This window comes from Podarcis bocagei (genome assembly GCF_964188305.1).
Source record: "Podarcis bocagei genome assembly, chromosome: 1".
Taxonomy (NCBI): domain Eukaryota; kingdom Metazoa; phylum Chordata; class Lepidosauria; order Squamata; family Lacertidae; genus Podarcis; species Podarcis bocagei.
The window spans coordinates 24,064,404-24,089,751 of record NC_138125.1 but is presented as its reverse complement, the minus strand read 5'-3'; the positions used below and the strand labels follow the sequence as shown (position 1 = coordinate 24,089,751).

General features: G+C 44.8%; 1 protein-coding gene across 3 annotated transcripts in view; it reads right to left on the bottom strand.

Moving 5' to 3' along the window:
- CCDC88C (coiled-coil domain containing 88C) overlaps positions 1 to 24,851 on the bottom strand; it is a 100,185-nt gene extending 75,334 nt beyond the window's left edge. Inside the window, exons 1-3 of one of the 3 annotated variants that reach the window (XM_081171907.1) lie at positions 23,147 to 24,851; positions 20,380 to 20,480; positions 8,450 to 8,558 (exon numbers count right to left, since the gene is read on the bottom strand). In XM_081171907.1, coding sequence (XP_081028033.1) covers positions 8,450 to 8,558; positions 20,380 to 20,480; positions 23,147 to 23,206 — 270 coding nt within the window. In that variant the 5' untranslated portion in view covers positions 23,207 to 24,851. Of the gene's footprint in view, positions 1 to 8,449; positions 8,573 to 20,379; positions 20,481 to 23,146 lie in introns of those variants that run through there. The other 2 variants (XM_081171906.1, XM_081171908.1) reach the window with 2 other exon arrangements.
- Positions 24,852 to 25,348: the final 497 nt, after the last annotated feature.

The following is a 25,348-nucleotide window of genomic DNA, read 5'->3' as shown; positions in this document are numbered from 1 at the left end:
GGTCAGGATGCACTGCTAACTTTGCAACATAACACAAGTAAAGTACACGTTGAATTTTGCCATGCCTATGGGAAATGGAGCGAATTCTGGGACCGTATTTGCAAAGCAGGATGGGCTTCGGAATTTATCAGGAGCCTCAAATCCTCCAAATCAGAAATGGGGAACATGTGGCCTTCCAAAAGCTATTGGACTCTGCCCTGCTTACTGACCCTTGCTTTTCTGAGCCCTCTGCCTTGCTTACTGGGCTCTGGAGAAGGATGTGTGAGGGCCCTAGGAGCACGGCCATCCCAGAGCCTGGTAAGCAGAACGGAGGGCTCAAAAAGTATTTCTCTGGCAAGTTTCTACCGCTCTTCATTTATTTATTTCCTTTTCGGCCACACACCTAAAGGTGCAATTACAGTGGTACCTCGGGTTACATACGCTTCAGGTTACATACACTTCAGGTTACAGACTCCACTAACCCAGAAATATTACCTCAGGTTAAGAACTTTGCTTCAGGATGAGAAGAGAAATCGTGCAGCAGCGGCAGCTAAAGTGGTGCTTCAGGTTAAGAACAGTTTCATCTTAAGAACGGACCTCTGGAACGAATAAGTACTTAACCCAAGGTACCACTGTATGTAAGTGGCAAGCCCACTGTATATACCAAGAGGGACGCTGACTGTAGAGAGCAGTTTGCTTGCATTTCCAATAATGTTACGGTGCAAGCGCAGCGCAGATGCATGCTTACATTGCAGGTATAAAGAGCATCTCTAGAATATAGTGTGTTGTTTTTCTATATGGTAATCAATGCATGTCAAATATTATTTCATTATCAAAAAGAATATGGGAACTCTCTGGTCAACAATAATTTTCTTACAGCTCAGGAGGAGGTGGCAGCATTGGAAGTGGAAGCAGAGGAGTAGGACACAGGCCCCAATTGCACTATACATTTAAGCCAGTATTGTACCACTTTAAACAGTCATGGCTTCCCCGCAAGAACCCCAGGAAGTGTAGTTTGTTAAAGGTGCTGAGAGTTCTTAGGAGACGCCTCTTTCCTTCACAGAGCTCCAGTTCTCAAGAGGGGTTTAGCAGTCAATCTCTCTTCCCAGGGAACTCTGGGATTTGTAGCTCTGCGAGAGGGGAACACCCAACACTCAGTACAAAGAGGAACAACTTTCTGCTGGGTCAAACAATTGTAAACATTTATGGTCCTTTTATGAGGTGTTGAATCCGAAATACGCTGAGTATGTTGGGCTTCCATAAGCCAACAGATTCCTAAAGGAGATCCACCTGCTTCCATTTTCTAGCTATGGATTCTTCTTCCAAGTTCCCAAGGGAACATAGCCTTTTAAGCCTTAGCACAACACAGCTGTTCCAAATAAGCCAAGCATTAACCCCAGAGTGACCTTTCCCTCCCTTTAACCCAATGAATGTCAAAATGGTCTCGACGCTGCATGGTTAACTGCAGACGTTACCCAGCCCCAGATGCCACCATGCCAATCTCTTATGCATTAGCACACATTAGCTTCAACCATGGCTGTCTGAGGTTTGTTTGTTTTTGTCTCGTTCCGATGCTTTGCTGCAATTATACCTCGTGTTCAGTGATTCTGACAGCGACAGCTACACAGAAGGTATATCAGTCTGTTGAATAAATTCATATTAGCCAGATTAAAGTGCGATAGAAGTGAAATGGCTTAAAACCTGAAAGTCAATATCTGTGCTGGGTTGAAAACCCCCACACCAAACATGCCAATAAAAGCATGTATTACTGCAAGAGTCTACACCGAGGCTGCACCAACTCCAAAACTTTGGCACCATCTCCCCAGAGAGGTGTATCCTGCTTCAACGTTATACTCTGGTACCATCCAGACACCTCAGTCAGATCTAGGGCAACACCTGGTTAAATTTAAAGTTCAGTCCTAGGCTTGTCAACCAAAAAGGGCTCTAGATTAGCTCAATGGGACTTATTCCCAGGTAGGTGAGCAGAGAACTATAGCAGGCATAGGCAAACTCAGCCCTCCGGATGTTTTGGGACTACAACTCCCATCATCCCTAGCTAACAGGACCAGTGGTCAAGGAGTCTCAAAAAGATCTGGAAGGCCGAGTTTGTCTATGCCTGGACTATAGCCTTAAATGTCACTATGAGAAGATATTACTTCCTTGTCTTCTTTATCCTTCTGAGTACAGGCAAACTGAAGCTGAATCTGGAAAAGACAGAGGTGTTTGGTGTCATCACATCCAGGTCCGCTCCTTGTAGTGTGGTCTTACATTGCACACTGTCACTTCATGCTCAGGTGACCTCAGTGGCTAGGAGTGCATTGGTTTGCCACCTGTGGCTCCTTTTGGACAGAAATGACTTGGCCACTGTACTCCATACTCCGGAAACTTCCGGACTGCGTTATTGCAACACCCTCTATGTGAGGCTGTTGAAGAAGACTCTGAAACTTCAGTTGGCCCAAAAACTCAGCAGCCAGATTTACTAACTGACGTTCCATTTAGATCTCATACAACCTTCCTTTTAAAACAGTCGCACGGGTTTGCCAGTCAATTTCTAAGCCCAGTTCAAGGTGCTCACATTAGTGTTTACAGTCCTAAATGACTTAGGCCCCAAATGCCTGGAAGGCTGCCCCTTTCCCTACAGACCCTCTTAGGTGTTAATCAGAAGAGGTGACCCTCTTGGTAACTCCCACCCCGCTCACAAGCTTGAGGTGGTGGTGGCCCAGGAGACACCATTTTGTGTGGCAGCTGCTAAGCTGTGGAACTCCCTCCCCAAAGGAGTGCAACTGGCACCCTCGTGAATCAGTAGTTTTCCTCGTATGCTGAAGACACATTTCTCAATGCCTTTGCCACACGAGAGGTACAGTTTTAGGGCACATCCTATTTTTGAGATTGTTAATTTGCTTTAAACTGTTGTGATGCTGTATTTTAAATTGTTGTAACTCAAGTATTTTATTATCATACACTAGTGATCAAATCTATATTCCTGTACTACTAATCTATTTTACTACCTGGGTAATATATTTTTTCTGTATAAAGAGAAAAATGCATATGCTACTTTCCCACACACGGGCCTCAAAATTGGTTCGCAAGCAACTGCCAAACATGCCAAGAGTTAAGTAAGTTTCTGTTGCTTTTTTTTTTTTTACCCTCCTCTGAGCAGAGAGTCTGAACTCAGGAAATCTAGGAAACCTCTTTCGGCAATCTTTGTACACACAAGTGTTAACAGCAATTTTTAAATGAGATAAGAGTTGCTAGGAAACCACAATGCTTAAGCCACTCATTTCATACACTGTGTGTCTGATTCCTGCCTGAGACCACCATAAAATTATCTGTATTTCACATTTAGTTTTATCCCTTATAAATTCAATGCCAGAGGGTTCCAAAAGGGGGAAAAAAGATTTTCCCTTCAAGATCCATTGGAGAATAACGTACAGCGAAAGTAAGGCTTTGAGGCTGTACAACACCAACTTTAGCCCTCAAACACAACTGCATAAAAAGTTGTGGCAGCCATACCCTGGCCCTTGCACAAAATACACTGTGGCCCCCCTCACCCAATTTAGTTTGAATATATTCCAGTATCTTAAGTACATACTTTCTGATCAGAGGTGAACCATTGGTATGAGAAGAGGGAATATATTTGTTACATTTCTATGCCACCCTTCTTCCCAGAATTTCCCAGGGTAGCTAACAAAGCAGTAGAACAACACAACTGAAAATAAAAAAGTAAAAATAACCACATGTCCTCAGAGTTAATAATTTCAAGGTTGCCCCAAACAGTATCTTCGAGCCATCAAGTGCCTGGGGGAACGGGAATGTTTTTCAATTCCTCCTGAATGTTAATAATGAGGAAGATGGATGCACCTCACCAGAGAGGGCATTCTGCAAATGGGGAGCCACCACCAAGAAGGCTCTGTAAGCTCCAGCATGGGTAGCACTCAGATGCAGCCCCATAAAACATATACTATGAAGCACGTATCTTCATAATGCATATGAATTACAGTTGCATCTTTATACCCAATATTTATTAATTATTTAATAATTTTTTTCAGGTTTGGTGGGCTTCCTAGAGCCTGTGGGCCCCTACACACTCTGCATGGCCGCCAGAAGTAGCTAATCTTCCTGGCATATTAAAAATACCAGCTGGGATCGATGGAAACATGTGGTGCCATAGCATAGATGCCACAGCTACCCAACTTCAAAACTTGCACATGCCAGTCCCAAAGCAAACAGCTCAAAACGCAAATGACAATTCTTTTGCCAGGCAGTGCAATGTTTACTGTAAATCGAAAACTTAACTAATCTTTTCCCACGAATTCCTGGTTAGAACAATTCCCCACCAAGATTACATTTGAAATAAGCTTTGCACACAAGACAATACTTATAGAAACAGCGGAAGGACAACTGTTCCCATTAAGTGAACACACCTAAATGCTGCCTCCTCTTCTTGATCGCTTCCTTCTCTTGAATTTCTTTTTAAAAACAAATGTAACCCACAGAGAAGGATCCCCAAGTTTAAAAGGATGCATTTTTCTCCTTCGCTTTACACCACCAGCGCAGATGTATCTATATTTCCTTATGCTTTAGTGTTCACAACTTTGCAGTAAACAGCCAGAGTGGTTTCCCTGGTTTATTGGTTTTGATGGAGCTGATCATCGAACAAAGTTGATGGAATACCTGATTAGCAATAAGGAACACATTTAAGCACCTGAGTCTATCCTTCACCCTGAGTACAACAAATTTGTGTCAGGAAGTCACACAAATAATCACCTTGTTTCTCCTTTCCTTATATTGTTTCCGTCCCTTGCTGGACTACAACTCCCGTCTTTTCTAACCACTGGAGGGCACCGATTTGGGGGCAGGCTGATGTCGAGCAAGCCTGTTGCGGAGAGGGATGGAACAGAGTTCGCTGCAAAGGGGAATGACAAGCTGGCTGGCACCCTAAACATGAACACTCCACACTACAACATTTTGTTGGAAGGCCACACTTACCTAACACTCCACATGGCTTGCAATACTACAATTGCCTGTGTTTCACTTGACAGTTAAGGTGTGGGTTGGTTTTTTTTTCCCCTGTGGGACCATCCTCTTTCGCTGAATTTATGCTGTTCTCTTCCATCTGGAATGGGTTTGTTTGTTTCATAATTGCAAATCTTTTATTTGCTTTTATCATCATACATTATATTTTATTTCTAACCTGCCCCAAGCCCTTATAGTGAAGGGTGGGCAAGAGACCTTGCAAATAAACAAACAGAGGTACTGTTGTGCGTGCTGCAGTTCTTGTACAAATAATAAACGCTACCACCCAAAGTGTGGCCAAAATGTCATCAGGGTTCCCTACATGGATTTTCAGATCAGAATTTTGCTACAGCCATAAATTCTTCAAAGGCCAGGGACAGAGCCAAACATGCTTTAATTGGCAGTGTGGCTTCAAGGCTGTGCTCTCTTTCAGAACCAAAAAAGCAAAACACAGGAAATGTCAAAACACATACATTATGGAATGTATTCATATCTGATTTTCAGGCAGATGGGGGTGGATCAAAGGTTTACTGGTCCTGCTCTCTTAAGAAGCCCAAGCTGAAGGATTATAATATAACGGGGGATTTTAAAAAAGTGACTACTATGCAATTTCACCTGCCAAAGAATAACAAAGTTAAACATGCCACATTTGTTTATCCCAAGACACAATCCTACAAAGATATAGCTGTTCAGCAAAGAACTGGACAAAGGAAAACCATAATTAAAAATGTGGCATTCTGAAGTTCACACTTCCCTTGCGGAAGCAGCAAATCTCACTTCTATTGTTTCTCAGAAACCTTCCCCCTCCCCCCTTTCCAGGCTGCAATTTAAATCAATCACATTTTCCCTTGCTAACCCAGCTTACCTCCTGCTATTAGGAGATACTGCTTAAAATGTAGCGCACCCAAAGCTTTTATTTAAAAACGAATAGGGCAGAGAGGGGGTTACTCTGAGAAATTACTCTGATAACTATCAGACGGCACAACTGGTTTTACATACGGCACAAAATTAGGTTCGGCCTGCTGGAAATTGGTTACGAAATGTGAAGTCTTTTCTGGGTCTTCCTAAACCCACATGGGAGTTTTTCAAAAGCTGCTCTACTTTAAAAAACAAAAACAAAAACAACACACTTGTTCTAATAGTGCCCTTTTTGCACTCTGAAAGAGAACACAACCTATTCCAGAGACAAAAGCAGCAGCAAGACAAAGAAGCCACGTAATTAGACATTTGGAGACACAGGATAAAAAGAAACAAAAACACACTCTGTCTTGCTACCAGCCTTCCTACGTTATGAAATGCAGATTTTTACTATTCACATTACAAGAATAGCAACTAGATTTATGAGGGTATAAAAATACATTCAGCAGCCTGGAACTGCTGGTAAGATGCTGGAACAGGTTAGCTGCCTGATTTCGAGTTATTTCTCTCTCCTCCACCAACTTCCAAGCCCTCGGACTCTGTGTGTTTTAGAGAACCATCTGTCTGAAAAGCAGGAATGTAATAGCAGGATGGCCAGTGATTAACTGGCAAAATCTTAGGGCACCTCTATATGGTGTTATTATTTCTTTTAATACTTCTCAGACATGATTTCTAGATGCCAGGTTCTATAATGACCTTGGAGTGAAAGTCAGAGCTTCTGCACTGGACAGAAATATTGACATATGTAAAGTACATTACTTTCACTGTAATCTAGATTGCAAAAATAGCCATCCTGATGGAACCACATGCTCTTCTGTAGTGAAGTAGTTCATCTACTGCATGATGAAATTGGACATCAGCACACACACAAAACCCCACAGGTAAACTCTGTTTTTCTACATATCTTGAGGACGACAAAGCATGCTTGATCCAGGAATGCATGCAACCCACACATTTGCTTGTGTGTTTTCCTAATTCATTAGAAACAATGAAACATGCCTGACCTTTCTAGCAGTACACAACTGAGTAGTCAGAATTAATTTATACACAACAGGGAATCTCCAAGAGAAGCATGGACTGATCAACCTCTGATGCTCTATGGGAACATTTGCAACATATGCAAACTGAGGGTGAACAATGAAAGCTAGTTCCCAGACACTACACAATGGGAGCACTTCACAAGGGAAGCTGCTCTAATTATTGCATTGATGGCACATTCAAGCATTATAGCTGAGGAGACTCAGAAGTTAACCCTTCCAACATATCACAGATAGCACAGATTTTGTTTTTGAAAATCCCACTGTTTGCAGGTTTGATTGCCTTCCTGACTTTTTAAAAATAATTTATTCAATCGTTTTTCTGTGCTGCATTAACTTCTGAACTCTTCCACCTACATCTTTAACCTTTTAATTTAGCTTCTTTCTTTTTTTGGTAGACACTTTGAAATTTATTTGCATTGGTTTTAATTGTATTTCATGTCTTTTCATTGTACACTGGCCTGACTATGATATGGTGGTACAGAATAGTAATCATCATGAGACACTTCATATTTGATTTACAGATGGGTAGCCATCTGTAAATTTGATGGTCATTTTTGCAATCTGTCATATTTGATGGTCACATTCATCTAGAGAAAAATACTACTGTATATTCTATTTTAGACTTGATATTTGGTTTCCATAAAATTTTTGGATGATATTCATCAGAGGTGCCAGGTTGCCCCAAGACTGAGAGGGCCCAGCGCGTGTCGTGCTCGTGTGACGAACTGTGCACGACAGAGGAGGCCGAGGCCTCTGGAGGAGCTGGCTACTGAACCTGTGACACGCTCAGGGATGCCTTAATTTGAGGGGGCCTGGCTCCCTTAAAACAAATATTCAGGGAGCCGAGGTTGATGTGTCTGATATCCATTGTGTCGAAGTATTATTGCAGAACAGAAATTGGAAGTCCTCTTAAAATGTGAGCTATGGGGTGACATTCTTTTTAAATGTATTACTCAAGCAGACCAATAGTCCAGGTACACAAACCAAAATCCCTCATACGGCCACACATGGTTCCTATTAATGGATTTTTTTGTCCTGACCATGTATACATTTTGCACGCATTTCAAACTGGATGCAAGTCACAGAAGAATAAATTAATGAAGAAGAATGCCAGAGGAAATTACTACTTATTGATCAATGATGGATGTTGAGCTATGGAATTCCTTGGCAAGCCTACTAAGGTCAAGGGTTTCTGGGAAATTGGCAATGTACATTTATAAACATAGTTTGAAGGTAGCTTGTTTCAACAAGTTCGCAGCCAGGTCTATTGTCCAACAATTTACACAAACCACCCAATACCATTCCAGGAGGTGGAAAAGGGAATGTGTGGTCATGTAGAGCTAAAATACTCTTCCCATTTAAATGCACCCACACCTGATTTGCTGCAAGGATCAGAGCATTAACTGAAAACATTTCATCACAGACCACTTCCTCTTTTATTTCCTGTGGCAAGTGTCTCTTCAGCATAGCAGGGACAAAAAGTACATAAGATATACCTGATAGTAGGTCTTGATGTTTCTGACCAAGATGGTGAGGTTTTGAATCCGTAGGTTGACATCATTGTTGACATGCTTGTTGACACGCTGGTTTGTGGGTCGTGGATCTCTGAAAGAGGAAGGCTGGGATTTTAGGAAATCCAAAGGAATTCAGTAATTACTTTGTTGTTTAAACAGTATCTTTGCTATGTCCCTCAATTGCCCTTTATTTGCTCCTTTGCTACTTCCCGAAATATCCAAACCCCTTGTAAATTCCATAACCTCTTTGACCTTCGTAATCACAAGGTCATTCCACAAATTAGATAGAATGAGGTGCTAAGATTCAGAAATGGTCTATTTCAGGCTGAAGGTGCAAGGCTGAGATTTCAAAATAGATGGCTGGAGAACTAAGCTTGCAGGCTAAAAGTGTTAACCTAGCCTTTACACACACACACACAGAGAGAGAGAGAGAGAGAGAGAGAGAGAGAGAGAATGAGAATTGTGCTAGTTTCACTACATATAAGGAGTCCTATAGACAATATTCCATAATTAAAACTACTACTTGCAGAATTAAATTTTGTGGTCCAAAATACGAACATCTCATTCTACTTAACATGTATAATGACTTTTATACCATGCTTCCCAAGGTAATGGGGTAATAGAGTAGACTATAAAGTGCTGTACAGTGGTACCTCGGGTTAAGTACTTAATTCGTTCCGGAGGTCCGTTCTTAAGATGAAACTATTCTTAACTTTAGCTAATGGGGCCTCCTGCTGTTACCGCGCTGCTGGAGCACAATTTCTGTTCTCATCCTGAAGCAAAGTTCTTAACCCAAGGTACTATTTCTGGGTTAGCGGAGTCTTTAACCTGAAGCGTATGTAACCTGAAGCATATGTAACCTGAAGCGTATGTAACCAGAGGTACTGTAAACAGTATCACTTCAGAATGCAAACAGGAAGGCTGTTTTTCTATGTTCTACCAAGTAAAGAACTGCAGTTTTTTAAAAAAAAATTAAAGAAAGAAAGAAAGAAAGAAAGAAAGAAAGAAAGAAAGAAAGAAAGAGCCAGCTATGACATATCACCATTGTACTTGTTTCCCCACTTAACAGGCAGAATAAAAAAGTGACTCGCTCATCTACAGACTGAAGTGATAATGGTGATGATGATAATGAGGTTATTATTTATACCCCAGTCACTCTGGGTGGCTTCCAGATACAAGTCAACCCCCTCAATATTCTTTCTACTGTATGCATAGACTAGTCAGAAACTGTCTTATTTGAAAAGCACCTAGCTTGCTATATGTATTATGTGCAAAAATTAAACGGCAGTAGCGGTTATATAATAAAGAAACAGACAAATGAAGTCTTTCATAAAGGCAGGCACATTGGCAGCCTAACCCTGAGTATTTCTCAGTTAAGGAAGTCTTTTTTACCTTAAAGGAAAACAGATTGTTTCATGGTATTTAAACCTCAGTTGTGTAAGAGCTGTTGTAACAATGTGATCATTTTACACTTGGTTAGTTTTTTACCCCAAGCTACTCACCAAGTCTTATCAAATCAGGTGCACAAGGCTGAAATTTTAAATTCAGAGCTGGTTTTTAAACAAATTCCCCATCCTCACACAGTCCCAGCCTTCCTCAGAGGCGATTTCCATGACTGAGAGGAAACTGCTGGTGCAGCCACCAGGACTGATCTACCAACTGGTGGAATCTGCCCCTTGCCCCAGCATGAAAACAGGGCACAAGAGGCCCAGCTGTGCTGCTCCCAAACAAAACAGGGAAAGCTCTCCTTACAAGGAGCTCAACCCAATTCATCCACATGCCAGAGATCTAGTGAATAATAATATTTAAAATAAAACAGGCAATGGCAACAAGCAAAAGCTTGAGGCTTTCAAAGATGTCTGGGAAAGATTAGAACCCAAAGGCTTTTGGTTCTAGGTTGTCAAGACTGGCGGCTATTAAACTGGCTCCATCACAAAAGGCAAAGTCTGGCCTTGGAGCAGCAGAATTAAGACTCCGCAGTGCAGCATTTCATCAGACCACTTCCCCTTTCACTCAGGTTTGTCTATATAGTACTTTGGGCTTTACAGTTGTACCTCGGGTCATGAACGCTTCGGGTTGCGCATTTTCGGGTTGTGGGCCGTGTTGAACCCGGAAGTACTGGAACGGGTTACTTCCAGGTTTTGGTGCTTGCACATGCACAGAAACACAAAATGGCGTCACACGAATGTGCAGAAGTGCCAAATCGCACCATGCGCGTGCGGGTTGCGAACGTGCCTCCCACACGGATCACGTTCGCAACCTGAGGTATGGCTGTATTAACTTGTAGCAAGATGAACCATCAAGGTTGAATGGGGAAGGGGAGGAAGAGGAGGGGAAAGCCGTTGCCATGGATGGCACAAGGTCTCCTTTCCAAACCCAAGGCGCTCCTCTTCCCCCAAACCAAACACGGACCTGCATGGCCTGAGAGAGGATAAATGTTTCCCTCACTACCAATAGCCCACCAAGCTGGGAAAGCTTAGGAAAAACCAACACACCCCTCCTACACTGGAAATGTTCGAAAGGGGGAAAGGAGAAGGAACAGCGTTTACTCCCAAATCTACTGTGTCAGGAGCGGGTTGGCTTCCCCATTCCCAGGGGCGATGGGCAAGATTTGCTTCCACCCACAGTGGAGGTTTTACTCCCCTGCCAGCCGTTCACTGGCAGGGGAGTAAAGGGCTACTTTGAGGTGGGGGCTAAATCTCTTCCCCTGCCCATTAAGTTGATGGATAATGCCGAAATGGCAAAAATGACCGGAAGCATCAGAAATCAGGAAGACCAAAATTTTAATAAGGAATGGGGGGATTTATAAAGTATCTTAAAATCCATTGTGAACAGCTAAAATCGTCAGTAGGATTGGAATACTTGTAGTTTAATGGTGAATTTTGGACATAACGGAGGTGTAAAAGACTTGGATTATTATAAAAGATACGGGAGGAAATGACTAACAATAGGACCCACGAAAGGAGAAGAGGGAAGTCCAGGAGATTCTTTGGAATCTTGTTTTTATGTTGCATGTTGGATATGTGATTATAAAATTTTAAGCTGAAAAACCAAATAAATAAATGTATTAATAAATAAATAATATCTCTTCCCTGCCTGTGATGATGCCAGACACGGGTAATGTCCAAACTACATGACAGCAGCAGACCATTATCTTCAAATGTGGGTTTCCCTCAATCACATCTAAAGCCAGGGTTGAAGTGCAAAGACATTACAATTGCTCCAACAGGTGGAAAACCCATTAGGTGGTCTGTAGGGAAGGGACGCGGGTGGCGCTGTGGGTTAATCCTCAGTGCCTAGGGCTTGCCGATCGCGTGGTCGGCGGTTCGAATCCCCGCGGCAGGGTGAGCTCCCGTCTGCGGTCCCAGCTCCTGCCCACCTAGCAGTTCGAAAGCACCCCTAAAGTGCAAGTAGATAAATAGGTACCGCTTTCTAGCGGGAAGGTAAACGGCGTTTCCGTGTGCTGCGCTGGTGCCGGCTCGCCAGAGCAGCTTCGTCACGCTGGCCACGTGACCCGGAAGTGTCTCCGGACAGCGCTGGCCCCCGGCCTCTTAAGTGAGATGGGCGCACAACCCTAGAGTCGGACACGACTGGCCCGTATGGGCAGGGGTACCTTTACCTTTACTAGGGAAGAAAGTTTGGAAACTGATATAGGGGAGATGAGTAAGTTTTAAAAACAAAAGGAAAGCAAATTGCACCAGGAAGCATAGCATGTGAACACCACACTCTGGCAAATTCACATCACAGCCATGTGCCCTGTGGGCCCAAACTTCTTTTGTTCACCTTTCCTTTAATTTTAGAATATATGAACTCAATCATTTAACTCTCAGACAGCCTGCCAACTGAGCTCTCAGCATCAAACCTAATCCAGAAGCCTGTCTGGGTTAGAAGCCTGTCAGGTCCAGGTGCACTTTTGGAATTCTGGGAGTTGAAAGGGACTGTGGGTTGTACTTGTCTTTGTTTATATAATAAATTTGGGGCATGGGAGCTTCTCTGTCCGGGGAGCTTTGGATAAAGAGCAGGTTGCAAATGCCTATAACAAATATATCAAAGTTGGGGGTGGGGGACTGAACAAGCAGAGGTTTCACAGATTTGTTCACATTTCCACATTGTTTTATATGCATATCAACAGACTCTTCTGGCTATTCAACAGAGCCAGTACCTGTTAGCTCACTGTTCTGAGTCAACAGAAAGTAAAAGAAAACACACTGATTTAGGATATTTGGCACCTGCCACTGCTTGTACTACAGCCATGAAAGATAAACGACTTCCGAAGGCCCGTTTTCTATTGCTTGCAATTATAATCACAGTGTAGTGTAGTGTACTGGAAAGAACATGATGGAAAAACAAGCTCATGTCTAACCTTTATTCTAAAAATGCCAAGATTAACTGAAATGCCAAATAGGTGTGGAAATTGTTTTTGTTCAAAGAGCTTCTAACAGAGGCTTGGGTAAGCTTTCAAAAGCCGGAAAATGCTATTCCCTATTTTGGGGAACCTTTTCCTCATTGACTCACCTGCTAAGAAACTCTGATACATTAAGAGAGAATTCCAGGGAGCATTTTACTCGCCTAAAAAACAGTTGTGTTTAAAATGCAGGATATTATATTATATAAATAGGAGACACGCTCAGTAGAGGTAGGCAGTAGAAAAACCAGTTCGCTCCCATCAATGCCTCGTAGATGAGCTGAGAGCGGGTTCTAAAACAAAACAAACACTCTGAAGTGGCTGCACAAGCGGGGGGGGGGGGAATAGCAGGTGTGATGGGCAGAGCTGTCCACTCTTTCTTATCTTTATGGTGAGGAACCCTGCTGAGAAGCTTCCAATGAACCTCCAGGTTCCCCAGGGAACAGTTCAAAACATGTATGTCTGGGATTCCAACCAACCATTTGTGAACAAAATGGCGCCTTCCATTTTCAGAAGGAACTGGGATCCAGCACAAGTTCCCCCACTGGAACAGCCTTTGGTAGCATTTATTTGTTGATCCTCCCTTTCCTCTACAGTACCTCGAACCACCTTTCACGCTGTGCTGAACAGTCCTCCAATGCTCTGGAACAGATTTTCAAGGGACTAAGGGGGAAGGTGATATCAGTGAAAGCCAGTTCCCCACTTCTGCTGGCAGGAGCATCTCATGAGCACAATTCTATTCTATTGCATCAGAAATTCCAGAGCATTTAACACAGATGCCTGTTTCAATATTTTCAAGTTCTTATTAGCTTATTATTGCACCCATTTTTATTTAGTTATTTATTATTCTGGGAGCAGGTGAGTTTATTAAGCATTTTATTGCACATTTATGGGGACTTAACAACAGCTAAGCCATATTGTGCAAAGCACAAGAGTGAATCCTTTGAACCATTGGGCAAAGTGGGGCAATCTGATTTTGGCCATCAATAAAAAATACTGCCATAAACCAGCATCATGCCATGTTTATGGAAGACAATCTTACTCAGCTACGAGTGATCGCCAAAGAAGAAGATATAAATATTTATAAATAAAGGGCAGGAGATGTATTTCAATTTATTAATGCCTTCCCCCCCGCCCCTGCCACCAGATAGAAAATCCCACTCTAGTAAATCTGTCTCTGTTCCCAAAATAATTTGGCCAGTATTATGCACTCAGTTTGTGAGAGTGTCCCAGCTGCTGCCCTAACTTGGACAATAGTTTCCTGACCTGCTCCTGTGTTCAAGATCTGGCGTGCAACATTGCACTTATGATGAGCAGCTGAAAGCATGCACCTATCTTCTGGTGATGGGCAGCTGCTGATCTAACCACATCCTGGTTTCAGCACTATTTAGAGCCTATACAGTTTAGTCATTTCTCTACAGCTGTCCTTATTATGTGGGGCGTATATGGTTATTGCTTTCTCTAGCTAGGAATAAAAGAACTCAGCACACAACAGTTGTTATGTGAAACTCCTTGAAAGTGTTTCCATGGCCACTCCGCCATATGAAACGTACACAGGGAGTGGTGAGGAGGGAATGAAAGAATGGCTGTCCGTGTTTTAAGCGTCTTCTGGTAATTTTCAGTAGTGTTCACTGAGAACTGACCTTCTAATCATTAGTTTTGGGTTCACAAATATTTTACTGGTCCAGTGAGATCAGTAAGGAGGCTAGGATACAGGGGACAATGAAAGACAAGCAATATAACTTGTTGAACTCTCCTTGTATAACAAGCCCCTGTCCCTGGAACAATGGCTAAGGTATGGTTCTCCAGCTTACCACCTGGGAAGCGGTTAATAAAATATTAAGTGCAGATACTGGCAAAACAGACATGCCTATGAAACACAGGAGGCATAGAAGTAGATTGTCTTACAGGCATCAATTTGCCGGCTGTCCTTCACCTTGGTCTCAGTTGGATGACTATGCATGGCGAGACCATAATAGGAAAATGGATGAACTGCTTTGCCAGACCAAAGGTCTACGACGCTCTCTCCGAACACCATCCAGACAAGTACCTCTGGAAAGCGCACAAAGCAGACAATGGTGGAGAGACAGCCACGCAGTGTTTGCTCCCAGCAAGATGTCCAGAATACAGTGGTACCTCAGGTTACAAACACTTCAGGTTACAGATTCCGCTAACCCAGAAATAGTACCTCAGGTTAAGAACTTTGCTTCAGGATGAGAACAGAAATCACGCGGCGGCAGCAGGAGGCCCCATTAGCTAAAGTGGTATCTCAGGTTAAGAACAGTTTCAGGTTAAGAACGGACCTCCAGAACGAATTAAGTTCTTAACCCGAGGTACCACTGTACTTGGCCCTCCAGAGGCTGTTGGACTCCATCTCCCATCATCCCTTGCCAGCATAGTCAACAGTCAGGTGTGTTGGGAGTTGCAGAGTCCGACAACATTGTTCTAACGCGGTGTTTCCCAAACTTGGGTCTCCAGCTGTTTTTGAACAACAACTCCCACCATCCCTAGCTAGCAAGAGCAGTAGTCAAGGACGATGGGAACTGCAGTTTGAAAGCAGCTGGAGACCCAAGTTATCTAGCCCTCCATTTAAAAGCAGAGGAGACTGTATCAGGTATTTGCAGTGGTTGTTGCACTCCCCTTCCCCCAGCACGTACAAATGTCAAATTCCATTCACTGGGTGGAGTGACCACGCAAATGTTTTCTCAAAAGTTGACAAAGCCATTTGGGAATTTTGCTTTATATCTGTTCTCCAGCATAAGCAAAACAGGTTTCTGATTAGGACAGCAATAGCCATGCAGGCCCCATAGAACAGGGATAAGTAGTGACAACAGTACACCCTCTAGCAATGCCAAGGCTAGGATGCCAGGCGGCCACCCTTGTCTCTTTGTCCAGAGGAAGTACTTTCTGTGCTTAGGAACAGCAGTCACTGGCTATACCAACCTCCCATTACTTTATCTGAACCCTTTCAAAGCCATCCAAGAGGCTGGCACAGCAGCACACCTTGTGATAATCCATTGTGTGAAGAGTAACTTTCCTTTAGTTGTTCCGAAGTTTCTTTCCTATGCTAACTCAGTTGAACAGCCCACTAAACCCCCTGCTCTACAGACAAGTATGTGGAGAGGTTTTATTGAGAACTCAATTGACCCACCTTTTCTTCTCCCAGGCAACAATTGAATGCTGCACTTTATTTTCAGTAGTTTCTTGGGTTGTTGTTGTTTTTTAAACCCTCCTCTGTATCTGTGTTTTGTTTTTCTTCTCTCACACAGGTGGTGCTGTGGAAGGACATGGGTGGCGCTATGGTCTAAACCACAGAGCCTAGCACTTGCCGATCAGAAGGTCGGTGGTTCGAATCCCCGCGACGGGGTGAGCTCCCATTGTTTGGTCCCAGCTCCTGACCACCTAGCAGTTCAAAAGCACATCAGAGTTCAAGTAGATAAATAGGTACCTCTCCAGCGGGAAGGTAAACAGCGTTTCCGTGCGCTGCTCTGGTTTGCCAGAAGTAGCTTAGTCATGCTGGCTACATGACCCGGAAGGTGTCTGCGGACAAACACTGGCTCCCTTGGCCAGTAAAGCGAGATGAGCGCCGCAACCACAGAGTCGTCCGCAACTGGACCTAATGGTCAGGGATCCCTTTACCTTTACCATCATTTTTATTGTGTTCAATCTGTATGTGTTTGTGCCAATAAACTTTTAATTAAAATAAATGAATTTGCAGGTGATTCAGTTGCTTTCATACGAATCACGGTGTTTCAGGGGGAAGAATAACTTCCCCATATCTGAACACCTGTCTCCTTCCAGCCACCCTTACCCAGTCATAGGAGCTACTGGGACTCGACTCTACCTTCACATTTTATAAGTGGTCTTAGAGAGAGTAGTTGCCACTATTTCCCCCAGAGTCTGCCACCATCACCAACATAAAGAGGTGGAGCACAGCTGAGGCAGAGAGGAGAGGAAAGCAAAGCAAAGGAGAGCCCCATACAACATAATTTGTCCTGAGCTCTGCACATGAGCATAGCCAGGATTTATTGGAGGAGCAGGCATTATGTGAGGGGTGTGTGTGTGCAGAACTGAGTTATCTGTGATGCAATTAGTCAGTTAAGTATTTTTATTTATTGACTTGACTGAGGGGGGAGCTGCCCCCCTCCAGGGACGGCCCTGCAGTCTACTGAAAATCACCCAGAAATCTACATCTCCCTTCTGCCCACCCATGCATTCGCTCTGTAAGATCTAAAGATAGTTCCCTAAAAATGCTGTACAAGATAAAGATATTCAATTATGTCTCAACTTGCAAGGCGTGGGTAGAGTGTGTGTGCACACTTCATAGCAGTAATTTAAATTGGCTATGGCATTATGGGGAGAGAGAGAAAGGGAAAAAAGTCTATCCGAAGCCTTTTAAGGTCAAAAGAGCTACTGAAGTTTAATCAGTCCCTGGAGCATACACAAGAAACTCATTTGACTAGCCATCCTTGCATTCTCTATCCCAATGGATTAGTTCATCTTTTAAAGCTGTGTGTTCTACATGGAAAGAGGTCCATCAGTCAGACACACAGCATCTTCAGGGAGGTTGCCCAGCTGTCTAACCACCAAGTTGCAGTTCTGATATACACACACTCTCTCCAAGAACGAAATTTAGTAGACTTACCTACCTACTGAGCTTCTTTTAAATATATAATAGTACCATATTGCATCCTAAAGGTATAGTGACCCATGACCATTAGGTCCAGTAGTGGACGACTCTGGGATTGCAGCGCTCATCTCGCTTTACTGGCCGAGGGAGCCGGCGTACAGCTTCCAGGTCATGTGGCCAGCATGACTAAGCCACTTCTGGGCGAACCAGAGCAGCACATGGAAATGCTGTTTACCTTCCCACCAGAGTGGTGCCTATTTATCTACTTGCACTTCGTGCTTTCGAACTGCTAGGTGGGCAGCAGGGACCAAGCAATGAGAGCTCACCCTGTCACGGGGATTCGAACTGCCGACCTTCTGATCGGCAAGCCCTAGGCTCTGTGGTTTAACCCACAATGCCACCCGCGTCCTTATATTGCATCCTACATGAAACAAAATGCAGCACAATCTTATACATGTGTACTCAGAAGTGAGCCCCACTGAATTCAACAAGGCTTCCTTTCAGGAAATTGAGGGTAAGATTATTGCACTTAAAATAAGAAAATGACACACACACTCTCTCTCCAAACTTGGATCTTTGATAATAATATATTTTAAAATCATTTTTTTAGATTGGTGTTGGATCAGTTAAAAATATATGTGCAAATGCAGAACTCAGCAAATGGTGCAAAAAAATGGTCACTTTTAGTTCTATTCCACCCACAATGATAAAATGAGAATCAATTTCCAACACTCAGCCTTGAATGAATGAATGAATGAATGAATGAATAAGATAATATTCATGTCACTGCCTTTTTACAAATAGGGAAGCAATGATTAAAATAAAAATAAAAATTCATGAGGCAGTATTTGCATCCATTTCCAACCAAGACCCATTCACTCGAGCTGTTAGATAAATCAGCAATAGCAGAAATAATAATACTGCCTTCTCTGTTTCCAGTTTCTGCAAACACAGTCTGGCTGCAACCTGAAGTGAGCTGCAATCAGGGAAATACAGAGCCGAAGCCCACCTGCCAAGATGGCACCTAGGTAATACATTTCACCAGTGAAATGCAGTGTCCAATTACAGATGTAATTTCACATAAAATTGGCACGAAAAACCCAGAAGCATTCAGACTATTTAACAGAAGGGGATTGGCACCTTACTGCACTGATGCTCAAAGCAGGAAGCAAAGGGAGTGCTCACATGCCAAAATAACCGACATTATCTCAGTCAGTCAAAAAATATGCTATCAAATCTGAAATCAGTAAGCACTAAAAGGTATTGAGCCAAACACTTTAAAAGACAGTTTTACACCAGGCCTGAAAAACTGATGAGTCTGCACTAGAAACTCAGATTCATTCCTTTCTCTGAAGCAATAATAAACAATTTAGGAGTTGGTGGGAGGCAGAGGAGAAAAGGCCTCCTCTGATTTACAGGCAAAGCAGTAACTGCTGTGCAGAATCTAAATGTCTCAACATAAAAGGCAAAAGTCATAGGCAGTAGCTGTGAACACCTTTGCAGCAAGCTTAGACTGGATGTACACAAAAGCCACAGTTCTGGTTTCTTGTTATACAGATTCAACCCTTCGGGAGTAAGGTTTTAATTTCATTGATCCTGAGGCACAACTGGGCACACTGCAAACACTGGCCCCGGAAAACTCCACTACAAGGAAAAGCAAAACCAGCTCTGCTGAGGTGCTCTGACAGTCACCGCTCTAAAAACATGTTTCACATCTGACTAACTTTGTATTTCTGGAGAGCTGCGAACCTGTGAACGTTTACACTGACGTGACGCTTGGTGATAACTGAATTAAGAGAGTGAAGACAACATAACACCTTTCTTTAAAGCAAGAAGATCACAAGTCCACATATTCTGCTGAGATTAAACTCTTCTGAAACGCAGCTGTGTTTCAAGCCAAGCACAAAGCTCACATGAAACAGGTTGTTTCATCATGTTACAGAATCCGTAACAGGAAGGGATGTGGTCAAAATTAGGCTTAACTGAGCTCAGAGACAGAAAGAAAGAAAAGACACTTATGCACAAATTAATATTTCCCCAGGCACCACTGTTTCCTCCCTCTCTCCGTTGCCATTTTAGGTTAACGTCTAAAGGATTTTATGATTGCAAAAGCTTTATGAACAATAGGCTGCTAAAATTGTCTGATACATCACACCCTGCTTCTGGCAGGACAGCACATTCAGAACATTCAAACTTCATGTTTAAAAAAGAAAAAGTTCTCTCTGTCTAAATTGAATTATTGAATAAATTGAATAAAAAGGCGTGACCTTTTTTTCCTTTTTTAAAAGCCAGCCTCTCCCCATTCCCGGCATCTAAGCATCTCTTTGGCATTATGAAGCTGTCCTATACTTTCGCATCTAGCACCTAGTGCATCAACTGGCAGCTGTTCTCTAAGGTCTTGGGTATCTTCCCCATACCTGGTCCCAAGAGCTTTTAACTCAACGGTGGGGAACATGCAGCCCGCCAGATACTGCTGCACACCAACTCCCATCAGCCCCAGCCAGTATGACCAATAGTCAGCCATGGTGGGAGCTGCAGCTCAAAGCCAACTGGGCAACCACAGGCCCTTCACCCCTGCTCTAACTGGAGGTGCCAGGATTTGAACTTGGAACCATGTGCTTCCCAAGAGTGTGTGCACTTTGCTATTGAGTGATGGAACCATAGGCTTTGAAAAGCCCTCAGCGACAGCACAGAAGAGCAAGTCAGTCAAAAGCCAGAGGTGAACCATGATTAATTTTCCCAGGCGGAAAGAGGCAACAACAGTCACCCACGAAACTAGGGTGCTGAATCGATGGCATTGACTTTCATTACAAATGCTTTCATTCCACCAGTTCTAAAAGCATAATTTCCCCACTCATCCCTTTAGTTGTAACTCACACTTGCAACATTATTTTGTTCAGGAAGACTCCGTCCGCAAGGTCCATATACATGGCGAGCTTGTCTTCATTATCGTTCCCTAATGGTCCAAACGTTTTCACCTGCCAGAAAAAAAAGCTTTATTAGGAAATAATCTCAAAAAAAGGGGGGGGGGACAACACTTTGCAACTTTGCCCCAGTCACCTTCAGTCATGTTAGCAAAGATGCCTGAGAAAAGTATCCACTAACTTTAAGGAAACACCCACCATTATTTCTGCTACAAATCCATCTCAATAGCAGTTGGCATTGTCTTGATTCCTTCCAAGATCTTACTTAAACCAATTTCCATTCCCCAATTAATCTTCTTGACACATACACATTAAAAAAAGAGAGAACAACTTGACCTGAAAAGTTTGCCCTCTTCTACAGGCCTGGTACACGTTGCTTGCTACTATTAATTTATTATGGCACACCAGATGGCATGAGGTGTTGTGGCCAGTCTAGAAATCAAATGGTAGACTGCTGATGTGGTAGAACTGACTGCACCCCGTCTGACAGCAGGTAGGAGAGAGCTTTTTTGAACCCTCCTCTGTGTAACAACTCCACTCAAGCAGGTAACAACTTTGGGAGAAAGGTTGCCGCCTAAGCCTCCTTGGGGACATTTTGCTCATCTGTCGTTCAGAGGAACAAAGAGACCTTACTCAGAGTGAGCCAGCCCTAGAGATTATCTCCACCAATGTCCTGTTTGCAGCACCAAATGCTACTGCCTACTACTGTCAGAGCTGCCTCATCCACAGTGGCTCACTCTTAAGAAAGGACTCATGATCAGATGAAGTGGTGACCAGGAGAACCCTTCGGATCACGGCCACTACACTGCAGGCCACAGGAGCAAGGTCAGTAGCCACTCAGCAAAATGGAGGTGGGCAGCTCTGCAGGCAGGCAGGTGAGCCAGGCGAGGAATTGATCCCCTGCTTCTCCAAATCTGCCACCTGAGACACCTTGGCTAACAGGTGGCTTGGCCCTGTACAGGGAGTATATGCAGGGGAGTATTGAAAAATGCTGGTCCCTACCCTACTGCCTGAAGTAGTGCAGTCAGTTCTACCACTGCATGTGTAAATTCAGCATGGGTCAATCAAGACTGGTGAAATCCTCACTAATAGGGCAAAGGGATGTGCATTTGATCATTGATCATCCTTCATTTCCTTCCACACCTCACAGCCACAATCCAGTTTCAGGTGAGGCGCTTTTTGGTCCAGTTGATTTCAACTGGAGAGTTAAACACATGGATCATATCAGGCTTCAAGTGGGGCGAAAGAGCACATGCTAGCTTTCCTTTTCAATTATTTCTCCTTCAACTAGCTCTCCTTCTGTTCCAAGCAAGGTTTTGCTGACTGTTTCTGCCTTAAAACTGCACTGGCTCCAAAGGCCAACCCCAAAAAACTTCTCTTCCCCTGGATGAAAGGTCCAGAGGGGAGGGGGGAGCCAGAAAAAGTCATTAGCTTGTACTGTATAAGTGAAATCCTATGTCCCCTTCCTTTCTAAACTCCTGCTCCAAGGAAGGAAGGATTATGTGTTGGAAAGGAGACAATGCCATGAATTCCCAAAGACAGTAGCAATGGTGGCTGGTGCCCATTGGAACTTGTGGGGTGGAAGCTTAGGGAGACCAACAAGAGCTGGAGCCAGAACCAATGACTGGCAAGGGCAACTCATTCCTAATTTTGCCCCCAGTCCTCTTCCTTGCAGAGTTCTGCAAGGGCAGCGCTGAGATCAAGGAGGGGGAAGCTGGCAAGCAGTGCCACTCCTTAGACTGGCAGTAAGAAGGCCGGTGGGTGGGGCTGGTTATGGGTAGAATTATGGGTAGAATGAGGTCCGCAGGGCAGTGCCCCATTTGCTTTCATGGTTCAACCTCCAGTGCTAAGCAGGATTTGTGCACAGGAAGACCACGGCCCTTGGTGACAATCATGCACATGTCTACTTCGGCATGTGGGCACAACAGAAGTGTGCGAGGGAGAGGAAGCTATGGCCAATTATGGCTTTCAAAAGGGAATCTCCTGGTGATCTTGGTGGGGTTTGAATGTCACTACTCTTCTTGTAGGGAAGCTTCATCTGGGCAGCATTAAGGCCAAAGCAGCCTCAACAGTCACAATGCACAAGTGCTTCTAGTTTAAAAGATTAAGGGGTCCCCTCCCCCTTTCCTTTTAGGGTTTCCGGACACCTTGCCGGAGAGCAAGGTGCCACATCCCATAAAAGAGAAAGGAATCTTTTATGAATGAACAATAATGAGCCTGATCACGGATAGCTCTCTATTTTTAAAGAACACAATGAATGGACCATTTCCAACCGCACAGTTCCATGGCTCGGAAAAAAAATAAAAACTTTTAATTTGGAAAGCCCACTTTTGCAACAAGTTAGGAGTATGGAAATCTAACACTCTTTCTCCTCTCTCTCTTTTAAAGTAATCCTGCAGGGATTACTTGGGAGCACAAGGCACCCACTTCAAACTCCATCAACTTCTTTCCTTCCGGAAACCGAGAGGAAAGCGGCGCCAACAAAAGCAAGGCAACAAGCACACTTTCCGTGTTGGTGTTTTCCCAAGGGGCCCCGCCAAGTGGCTCCTCTCTCCCTCCCCACCCAAATCGACCCCATTTCCTGGGTTGCCTCTCCTAGGTGCCCCACGAGGAAAGGCGATTTCCTCCGCCAGAGAGGCGCTCAGCCCGCCCCCCGCCCCGGCAACAACTGCTAACAACAACAGCAGCAGCAACGCGGCGGCGTCTTTGCAAAAACTCACCCAGGTCACCAAGGGGCTCTGCAGAAAGAGCTCCATGAGTTCGGAAATGGTCACGTCCATGTTGCTCCCCGAAGAGGAGGAGGAGGAGGCGGGCTCCTCCGTTTGCCTTTGGCTCGAGCTGGTTGCGCTCACGCGGGGAACAAAGGCGAGGAGCCCATAGCCCAGGCGGACTGGCTTACGAGGGAAACAATACGAGGCTCATCTCCTTTCTCCCCTCCCCCTGGGCTGCGGCGGGGAGGGACGCGCACACGCGGGTCGCGATCAGTCGCCCTCCTGCGGCGCTCCTGCTTGCAAAAGCGGCGGCGGCAGCAGCCTCCTTCTCCTCCTCGAGGCAGCCCAGCCCTCGCCAACAACCTGCTGATGGGCAGGACAGAGCGCAGCTCGCGCGCAAAGGAGCGGCGACGGCGGCGGGAGCTGAGCAACCGGCGGCGCACTCTTGCCGAAGCCTCCGGGCGTAGCGAGTGGCTCCTCTTTCGTGGCGGCTGCTGATGCGCAAGACGGGCCGGGGGTGGGGAAAGGAACAAACGGGAAAGGGACCTCTTCTTTTAGAAAAGCTTCCGAAAGTTTTCTTTCTTCTGGAAGCCAAGCAGAACGCGCGTCCCGGGCGCTCTGCCTGTGCGCTCTAGAGCGCCTCGCCCTTTCCCTCTTTCCAGGCAAGAGACAAAGTCCTCCTGCGCCGCGCAGTTATTACCTGTAGCGGGAACTCTTTTACAACTGAAGATGAAAGGGGAGCGGGGGAGGGCAAACACACACAAACCACCCACTTTGATGGACGTCGCTGGTTGCAAATGAGAGCCTGGGGTAAAGGGTTGGAGCTGGCCAATGGAAGATGCCTCTGGGCTTAATTGGGCTGGGAAGGTGCGAGCAACTGCGCCGCGAGAACAAAGTGCGCGCGAGGGGAACCCGGGCCCCCTTGAGCTGCGCGGGGTCCGCGGTGCGCGCCGTCGCTTCTGTGGATGTAAGCCGCGTTGGAAGCGAGTTAGCCTTTACTTCTTCCGAGCGGATGAGACGCCGGCTGCCCCTTCGGGTTTCTCAAAAAGGAAAGGCAAAGTGTGGCCTCACGCGCCTCTGGTTTCAGTCCCAGGCGCCTGGCTTGGTCTCCAGCACTTTGGAGGCGTCCCCAACAATCCGCTGGGAGGAGGAGGAGGAGGCGGGCAGGCTGATTAAACTGGAGAGGAATTACAGGCTCTGGTTTTCAGCGCAGAAACAATCCTCTCCCACGAAAGCCCCCCGAGTGGGGGCTCGATTCCCCTCTTCGGAGCGGCAGGATGTTTTTCTTCTGGGCTCGTGGTCTCTGCAAACATGACGGCAGCGTTAGGCTGGCCTATTGTGTTTAAACATGAACTCATGCCAAAAGCTTCCAAAGGACAAAGGGAATTGGTCGAGCGAGTCTGTAGGTATATAGGGGATTTAACCCCAGAGTCCTGGGAATCATTTGGGAAAGGGAGACAAGGGGGGATGGAGCAAGTGTGGTGAAGACCCTCCAAGTGCCCCAGTTTTCCAGGGACAGTCCTGGATTTATAGAATCTGTCTCGGTTTCTAATTTGATCCCAGAGCATCCCGCTTTTCCTTCAGATGTCCCTAATTTCATTTAAGAAATGTTGGGAGGGTATGGTGGTGTAGTGGTTAGAGCATTGGATCAGGCCCTGGGAGAGGCCAGGGTTCAAATCCCCTCCGTGCCAGGAAGCTGATGGGGTGACCTTGGGCCAGTCACAGACTCTCAGCCTGACCTCCCTCACAGGGTCCATGTGGGGAGAAAGAGAGCTCATTAGTGGGGTAGAAATGGGATAAAGCAATAATTTGAACTTTGTTACAGCTCCTGCAGAAAGTACAGTTTGGGGAAACAAGGTAAGGAAGTCCCACGGTCTTATTTATGGATCGATCTGGCATTCAGAAACAGCATCGCCACACCAGAGGATCTAAGTGGATAAGCTACCAGGAGGACCTTCTTAAGGAGTGGGAGAGTTGAAACAAGGAACAGAGACTAAACATCTAGGCTTCTGCCCCAAGCAGTGGTGAGCCCCTCCAGTCTGACCACTGAAATTGGGGCATCATCTCTGCAACTCGCTTCTACCTGCTCACCCAGACACTCAAAAGCAAGTTCCACTAAAAGCATTGGGACTTATGCATTATTTTATTTTATTATGTGTGACCTTCCTTCCCATAAACTATTGTCAATCCTGGTTTTTTCTCGCTTGCCTC